Source organism: Nematolebias whitei, chromosome 2 (genome assembly GCF_014905685.2).
Source record: "Nematolebias whitei isolate Nwh7 chromosome 2, NemWhi1, whole genome shotgun sequence".
Classification (NCBI taxonomy): Eukaryota; Metazoa; Chordata; class Actinopteri; order Cyprinodontiformes; family Rivulidae; genus Nematolebias; species Nematolebias whitei.
The window spans coordinates 54,707,192-54,716,504 of record NC_056499.1 but is presented as its reverse complement, the minus strand read 5'-3'; the positions used below and the strand labels follow the sequence as shown (position 1 = coordinate 54,716,504).

The 9,313-nt window shown below is 42.3% G+C and overlaps 1 protein-coding gene across 1 annotated transcript in view; it reads left to right on the top strand.

The window, feature by feature from the left end:
- The window catches only part of LOC119430299 (corticosteroid 11-beta-dehydrogenase isozyme 2-like), a 6,008-nt gene extending 2,526 nt beyond the window's left edge, over window positions 1-3,482 (top strand). Inside the window, exons 2-3 of the mRNA XM_037697743.1 lie at window positions 1,445-1,582; window positions 1,930-3,482. Of these exons, the coding sequence (XP_037553671.1) occupies window positions 1,445-1,582; window positions 1,930-2,345 (554 nt within the window). The 3' untranslated portion in view covers window positions 2,346-3,482. The remainder of the gene's footprint in view (window positions 1-1,444; window positions 1,583-1,929) is intronic.
- Window positions 3,483-9,313: the final 5,831 nt, after the last annotated feature.

The following is a 9,313-nucleotide window of genomic DNA, read 5'->3' as shown; positions in this document are numbered from 1 at the left end:
CCCCCCCCCCCCCCCCCCCCGGGACAGCCTACTGTTTTTGTTCTGTATCAATTAGTTTACAAATTAAGTCCTGGTGCTGACCACCCAGAAACGTGGGCTGGTGTTGTATCAAAAATCGATTGGCTACCAAATGCCGACCGCGGGAGCGTGCTCGGGAGGACATTAACAAGAATTTAACAAGATTAAAACTTAAAAACAATTATTTGTTCACTCAACATTATAGTAAAGGTGTGTCTCAATTGAATTTTTCCTTAATAAATGCACTTTGACGGCCAAATCAGCTGCATTTCGCCTGGGCAGCGCAGCGAAATGCAGCTGATTAGATGTTTGCTCCAGGATTTCCAGAGCGAGACGAAGGTGGTTCTGTGTGGCAAGCCAAGTGTCTCATTAATAGCCACTTTTACCTATTAATGAGACACTTGGCTTGCCATAATTGTCTAAGACCGTCTAGCAGCTGCAAATGGTAATGTTTATTATTTTTCATGTCAGACTGAATGAAATTGCTCTCAGCCAAAAATTGGGTTATAAATATGGGGAAACATACGTATATTAGTCGCTTCAGTGTAGAAGTCACAGGACTTGCAAATTTATGCAAAAAAGGTGCAACTTGTATGGTGAAAAATAGGGTATCACTCAGTCCCCTGTAAATAGCAAGCGGCCATCAGGGCACTAACGACCAATTGCTAATGTGTTTGCAAACAAATTGAACAATAGGATTTTGTAATATAAGATGGAGCTAGGTTGTTGAGAGCTTTGTATGTTAGAAGTAAGATTTTGAATTCAATTCTGAATTTGGCAGGAAGCCAATGGAGAGAAACTGAAAATGTATAGATTCAAGCAAAGAAACAGGAACAAACTGTCTTTGTGACTGGCTACTGGCAACACAGACCCTAAAGATCCAGATCTCGTGCAACCCACATGGTTCTTCAGTCCAGTGAGTTCTTCCTCTGACAACATGAGGACCCCTGATGTTTACAAGCAACACAAAGCTATCCTTCAGCTTCAGCTGTTCCACACACAGTGTGCTGGGCTCCTGCAGACATCACAGGACACATTATATCTGAGAGTTCACCTCGCTTTCAGTCCAAACAAACAAAAAACGTTTTTTAACGCTTCTTTCTTCTGGTTGAAATCCACATTTTCTCATCTACAGGCTGCAATGTAACAGCCAGCCCTCAATGGTTTTTGAGCACATGGACTCAAAAGTGACTCAAAACTCTTTAAAGGAGTCATTGTCAATTTTATCAGATGAATTTTTTTCTCATTTGGAGGTCAACAAGGGCTTTTAGCTGAATCTTATGGACTTCATCACTGATGGAAGCTGCTTAGGTCCCACAAAGACAGCTGAAAGTTTTACCGAATCTGTTGCAGTGAGAGAACACCAAGCGAAGTCCCTGGTCAGTGTGAGCGTGATGTCACAGCAGCGCTCTGCCTGTGTTTCTAGGTGACCAGCCGTTCCCATGCCTGGCAGCATACGGAGCATCCAAAGCAGCTCTCAACCTCTTCACCAACACGCTGAGGCACGAGTTGGAGCCCTGGGGAGTCCATGTGTCCACCATCCTGCCTTCCTCGTACAAAACAGGTAAACCCCACCATCAGCTCACCTTCACCTGTGCAATTGCAACACAGTTCAGATAGGACACCTGCACACTTCACAGGCTCAGCAAACCTGGGACTCAGGCCTAAAGATGTACAAACAAAAGAAACTGAAGGGCAGAATTAGTGACAAGGAGCCCCCCCCCCCCCTACTGGTCATCACCCATCACTACAGCACAATGCTCATCTGGCTGGAGGGTTTATTTCCAGGAATCTTATTGCATAGACAAAGAGTGGTTATGTAAAAACGGTAAATTTGAAAATGTTCTTGATCTGTGAGAAGGATGCTGTCCTGCTGGTTGTCATGGTAACACTGACTTCTTCTATCCTCAGGTCATTCCAGTAACCAAACCTACTGGGAGCAGCAGCACAAGCAGCTACTACAAAGTCTGTCCCCGGCATTGCTTGACGAATACGGTGAGGACTACATGACCGAGACCATGGATCTGTTCCAGAGCTTTTCCAAACAGGCCAACCCGGACCTCAGCCCGGTCATCAACGCCATCGTCCAGGCGCTACTGCAGCCACAGCCACAGGCGCGTTACTATGCCGGGCCAGGCGTCGGCCTCATGTACTTCATCCACAGCTACTGCCCGTTCAGCATCAGCAACCGCTTCCTCCAGAAACTCTTTCTGAAGAAGAAGCTGATGCCACGTGCACTGAGGAAGCAGTCAGGTCTGGAGATGGGCCTTGGCCTCCACCACCTCTATAACAACAACAACAATGAAGAAAAGCTGCAGCAGCTGTGAGGCTGCGGACTGTCCACCTGCAGATAGAGGACCACTTCTGTAACTCACCTATAGAGCCGTAACCTGTCCTTCTGTTTGTTCTGTAACTGTTGAAGGGATCACAGTGGTTCACCCACGTCTGATTCCACCCACACGGGGTGAGGACTGACGTGGACTTCAGGGGGCGGAGTCTGGTAGAGGTAAGGAAGCAGCTACAGGTTGCTGCACAAACGCACTGACTTCATGTGCCTTCATCACAGAGCGCTGAGCGATCCACACCAGCAGCGTCTGTCTGCCCCGTACGTTCAAGAGAAAACTGATTTATTTCCAGTTGATCAGGATTTGTCTCAGATTAATCAGGGTGCCAGTCCAGCTCAGTGGATCAGGTTTGATCCCACTGTGAGGACAGAGCTGAACCATCTGTTGACTCAGAGCCAGAGAATCTTCTCTAACACAACGTACAACTTATTTAGGACAGCAGAAGCAGAAGATGTTCTGACAGGTTCATTGTGTCACATCTCAGAGCAGACCCAGATCCTCCAGCTGAGACTGGACCAGGTGTTATTCTGATGTCACGCACAGGTCAGACTCCTGACCCGACACTGATCCAACTGCTCCTGCTGCTCGCCGAGGCTGACCATCAGCCAAAAAGCAAATCACAGAAAGAACCGGATCTGAGTGTGGAGTCCAGGTCAGACCTGGATCTCACCTTAGACTAGGTATGTCAGAGCATCTCCAATAAATCCTCAGATTCACTCACATAGCTCACAAAAATAATGAGCATTTTGCTCAGTTTAATAAAAGTATTTTTGATCTGTTTGATGACGTGTAAGAAAAGGTGAGGCTCATGAAAACACTTTAATCAATCCCCTGCTTCACTCGGGCAGCTGCACATTTTTAGTCACCAAACATTATCACAGATGTCCAATTTTAACACCAACCAGAACATCTGGAACACCACATGGATATCTGATGAGCCTTTGGCCTTTAGAAGAACAAACTCCACCCGCCCAGGCTGCCAGGAGTATTGAAACATGTGCACCCTGCAGTTCTGAGTCTCACTCCTCAGACACACCAGTGATCTGCAGGTACTACTCTGAATATTAACAAAATAAAAGCACGCACTATGTTTGATGGGGTCCAGTTTATTTTAAACTCCAAAAATTAGAAATTTAACTTTATTAATTAAAAAAAATACAATAAAATAAAAAGTCTATTTTATCAGACACATAATTAATCGTCAAGTTTCTTGTTTAGATCTAACCTTCAAAATAAAGTTACCAAAATGTTTAACTGCTGGTAAAGCCCGTTGTTTTAATTTTATGAAATATTTAATGGCTCTGTGTGTGTGTATTGCTACTGCAGTCCAAACAACTTTCTACACTCAGAAACTATCAGAGGCTCACGTTTGATTCACTGAAGAGAAATCGTTTTCCAAAACATTTATTTAAATTTTAACAAATCAAAATGTGCCTCAGTTTTGATTTTCAGTGTAACGTTCACAACAAAATGACCCGTTAGTGTGAAATAAATCTGTTTGAAATGCTTTCTGCTCACCTGAATGTGATTTATTTATTTTACTTTGTTTTTTTTACCGCTTCAACAGAATTCAATGTAAAAACTTTATTCCATCATATTTGCAGAGCAGGCCTTGTATGATGCACTGGAATGTGTGTGCGCACGTGTGCGTGTGTGTGTCTGTGTTCCTTCAGTTTGTTTAAAGCCACCTCTTGTTTTTGAATCAAACTATTTATGGTATATTTCTGTCCTTGTATCATCATTTAAACTGTGAATTTTTTATAAAAATGAGAAAATCTGACACAAAACCATGTAAAGTGTTCACTTTGCTCATACTTTTGTAGAAATAAAGTTGACTTTTTCAGACGTGGTTTTGTTATTCAAGCTGAACTCAGAACTGTTTTCTCAGGATCTTGGTTGTTTTCTAATTAAACCATTTAACAAATTGAATAAAAAAACAGAGAAAGGAGACAATTTAATTCAGTTTGTTTATATAGCACCAAGTCACAGCAAGTCATTTCAGGGCACTGAACAGAAACATCCATAATTAAAAATAATAATTTAAGACTTTTTCTGAAGAGCAGACTGATTTGAATTTAACTCCATCACAGAGCTCTCATCTTGAGCAAGCATGAAGGCAACAGTGGAAAGGAAAAACTCTCGTGACGAAGAAACATTTAGCAGAACCAGGCTCAGGTCGAGTGGTCATCTGCTTCAACTGGTTGGGTTTGGTAGGAACAGATACACAATGGCAGGTCAAGAATCATGTTAAGATAGAAATAGTATCAAATGAAAACTATTCAATTTTAACAATTCATTTAAGGAAATGAGGTCAATTTGTTCTCTAGTAGTCTAAGCTGAAGACAGCATGACAAGCCGACCCATATTACAGGATTTATCAAAAAGGCAAGTCTTAAGCCCAGCCTTAAAAACTGGACAATGTGTCAGCCTCATGGACAGAAACTGGAAGTTGGTTCCACAAGAGTGACAAGGTCAGGTGGGTCTTGAAGCAGGCGTGGAAACTTGTTTGGTTTTCTCCTTACAGATCTGGACGGCGAGGTGGAGCACCAAAGTAATCCAGAAAGAGATCCAGAGATGAGTAACCAGGCAGGCAAGTAGCTGGAGGGCAAGGCGCTAGTAACAAGGGACAGAACCAAGGTTGGACCAGGACTGGACAGGACCCATGGAGGCAGGTTGAATGAAGATGAAAAACACAAGGTAATTGTACTCAGGAGTAGTGATGGGTCCGGCAACACAGATGCATCAGCGCATGCGTCGAGCTCATAAAGCAACCCTCATGTCGGTGCGCGTATCGCTGTTAGAAAATCATGTGACCGTTACAGGAGCTGTTTCGAACTAACACTGAGGCACCAAACTGTGTTTATAAACTATCTGTCACCGGATGCATCTACCAAAATAATCTCTGATCTTTTGCCGGTCATCATTAAATTCATCAAGAATTATGAAGCAGCCTCAAACCAAAAGAAAGGTTTCTGTCCTGTGGGACCATTTTGATCTCATATCGGAAAATAAGCTGTTTTAATTTCCTTGCAGTTGCATCCTGTTCGTAGTTTCCACTTGATCTATCTGAATTCAAATTAATTTCAACGTCACTCTTTGTTTACTATTCATATTATTTCCTGCAGGTTAAATGTCGCATTTGTTCGACAGAACTTTCATATTTAAATAAATCCACCTCCTCAATGCTGAGGCTCCCCGAGCCACATGCGGCTCGCCATGCTTTATGGTGGCTCTTGTCTCTCGAGACTGGTTACAACAACACACCAGCACAGCCAGTACATTTTTAAAACGTGCTGGTGCATTATGCAATAATTGCACATGTCGGCTCGGGCTTCTATGATGCGGTTTCATGAATCATACAGCGCAAAGAGATCTAAATTGTAAGGATGGTACTTTTCTGTGGCCCGGTTTGTGTCTGTTTCCTTCGTGCTCCCTCATTAGTTTCCATTGTTACTACCTGTGTCTCGTCCCAGCTGTTTGTTATCATGTCTCGTCTTCTCCCTGTATTTAAGCCGTCCTATTCTGTCTTGTTCTTCGTCGGGTCGTCTTCATTGGGTACTCTTCCTTGGGTCTCCTGAGTCTTTCCCTGAGTCTTGCTGGTCCCTCAAGTTCCCCGTGTCTCTCGTGTCTCCTGAGTTCCCCGTGCCTCCTTCCTAGTTCATGTAAGTTTTGCTGCCCCGTCAGCTTGTTTATTTTGTACTTTTCGTTTATCATTAAAAGCCTATTTTTGTATATCTGCCGAGTTGAGTCCCTGTTCTGCACTCTGGGTTCGCTCCTGACACAAATCCTAACATAAATAACAATACACAATATAAAATTTTGTTGATCTACTTGTTGAGGAGGAGGAGGCAGGTCTGACCAGCCGGTAGAGGTAAAAACAAAAAGTCCTGTTAACCTCAGAAGGATCAGCTGATCACCGGCCGCGCGCGTCTCCGCACCTTCTGCCATCTGTAGTGAAGGAAGTAGAATTGCAGGGCCGGTTCTAGGCATGGTTACATGAGGGGGCAGGTGGAAATGTGAAGGGAGGCATCTTCATCCATACACATATTCATTGATGAGCATGGACTTTGGTATTCTTTGTTACTGTTGACTTGTGTTTTCTTCAGGGGATTGGGGTAATAAAAGCTGACATTTTTACACCTGTGAGTCAACATTTTCAACGGTGAACACTATCAAGCAAAAACAGAGAAACCCACTGATCCATGCTCATCTTGAATGTCTCACTGTGGCTGCAACTACAAATTACAACATGAAGAAAGTCAAGGACATGCAGCACAGCTTCTCCTCTCAGGACTAATGTACATTTTGTTTAAACAGATAATGTGCTGGCTGTGTTTCTTTTTTGTTCATAGGTGGGTCGTTCAATTTTTTTCTTTGAGTGACTTGGGGTGATATCGCAGCTCTCCCCTTGACTTGGATCTGTCAATATGGCTCTTTTGAAAAAAATGAAAAATAAATAAATAGTGAGGATCACTGCATTATAGGGCCAGGCATGAGAATGAAGTTCCAGATACATCCAGGGTAAACTCAGGTATACAACCATTCTACAACTTACTGTTGTTTTATTGATAATTAATTCTTATTAATTTATTCTTTATCTCATTTCTAACTTTCAAGATTCCAGGAAGCAGATGCTGGAGGAGGCTCTGCTGAATTTCACCCTGAAGGACTGAAAGCCAAACTTATTTTTTTAGAATAAAAATTTGTTTTAAAAAACAATCCCAGTCCACAAACATCCTCATTCACAACAAGTTCACTTATATTTTCATGTTATAATACATGTTCGCATTATTTATTGACTGTATCTAAAAAAATCAAATATATTTTAAATTTAAAGTAAAATATGAAATAATATAAAATACAATTACTTAAATCATATTATTGTACAGTATATAGTAGGTGATCAAATCAGTGTCAGGTGAGTCTGTCAAATAAATTGCCTGTGGGGATCTTTAAGTTCCAGCAGGTGTCAGTCATAGATAGGGCAGAGTAAGGAACGCACCAAAGCCGTCTCAGTGGAAGTGCTGCCCTCTGGTGGCATAACAAGGTGCATCAACTCAAATCAATGCACTTTCCACTTGTTTTACGACCATTATATCACTAGTAAAACAAAACAATGTGATCACATCTTCGTGTGTGTCACATACACACACATAAATATATATGTATATATCCACACTGTTGGGGCGGCTGTGGCTGAGTGGTTAGAGCAGTCGTCTTCCAATGCAAGAGTTGGGGGTTCCAATCCACCAGCAGTCACATGCCAAAGTGTCTGTGGGCAAGACACTGAACCCCTCGTTGCCTCCGATGTGTGTCCCATTGGTGTATGAATGTGATAAATCACTGATTAGTCTGGGAAGCTCAGTCCTCATCTCCTTCTACGGGTGTGCAGCGGAGAGCATCCTGTGCTCCAGCATCAACGTGTGGCATGGAGGCTGCACAGAAGACTGTTGGAATCAGTCTCCCCACCATCACAGACATCTACACCTCTAGATGCAGCAAGAGGGCCACCTGCATAATGAAGGACCACACTCACCCAGCACACACACTTTTTGCCCCACTCCCCTCAGGAAGGAGGTTGAGGCGCATTAAGTGTAGAACCACTAGACTGAGGAACAGCTTCTACCCTGAGGCTGTTAGACTCATGAATCTGTAACCAGAATAATCACAGTGAAAAAAATCACATCATGTTGCTGCTGATCTGTTTTATGTTACTGCTGATCTGTTTCAATGTTGATATGTTCATGCGTGCTCATCTGCTCACACAGACTCATGTTCATGTTTGTGCTGATGTTCGACGTATTCTTTTTTCTTTTTTTTTTAATGCTATTAGTGCTTAGTGTATATTTAACAAGTGGGAGTGGTGGCGCAGAGGTTAGAAGATGGGATTGTGATCGGAAAGTCGCAGGTTCACCTCCCAGTACCGTCAACATCAAAATGAGGGTGGAAAAGGTGAAACACCCACACCTGCCTCCACCCTCATTCACCTCACTCTGGGCCCCTGAGCACCATCATGTGCTCCCTAAACAGGTCTCTCTTGAAAATGAGTTCTCATGGCTCAATGAGACTACTTGTATAAATAAATAAATTTAGTAGATGTTTTTCTTAGTTCATATCTTAGATGTTATCGTTGTTTTTATTTTACATTTTATTGTTGGATGTAACTGGGACCCTGTGTACATAATTTTGCTCCACCACATTCATTCAACCTTTATTTAGACAGGTAATCCCATTGAGCCTCGAGGACTCATTTACAAGAGAGACCTAAATGAGGTGCGAATGACAATAAAGAAACTCTGACTGACTCTGACTATAACTCTGATTAGTCTCTTTAGAATGATTTGTTCAATTAGCTTTGTAGAGATCTAGTAGAGTGCTGTATGAATGGGTAAATGAGGCACAGATAGTAGTCTAAAGCGCTTTGAGTATCTCAATAAGATGGAAAGGCGCTATATAAGTGCAGTTCATTTACTGTTGCTAATGCTATTAGCCTCTGAGATAACATCATAAATTTAGCTCTGGAGCTAACACTAAGTAAATGTTTATCAAGTAAGGTCTATTGTTCCAATTAGCCGGAGATCCCTTTAAGTGACCTCAATGTATTTCTATTAAGTAAGTTTACATACGCTGAAATGTGTAACACAAGTCAAAGCACTCATCTACTAAATTAGCTGAAATTGAAACCATTGTTGCGCAGAAAGATTATGCAGCAATACCAGAATGGTGTTACCCAGAGTAAAATAGCAAAGACTTTTAAGTTATCATCATCAACCGTGCATAACATCATCAAAAGATTCAGAAAATCTGGAACAATCGCTGTGCGTAAGGGTCAAGGCCGTAAAACTCTACTGAATGCTCGTGATCTCCGGGCCCTTAAACGTCACTGCACCTCAAACAGGAATGCCACTGTCAAGGAAATAACAGAATGGGCTCAGGAATACTTCCAGAAA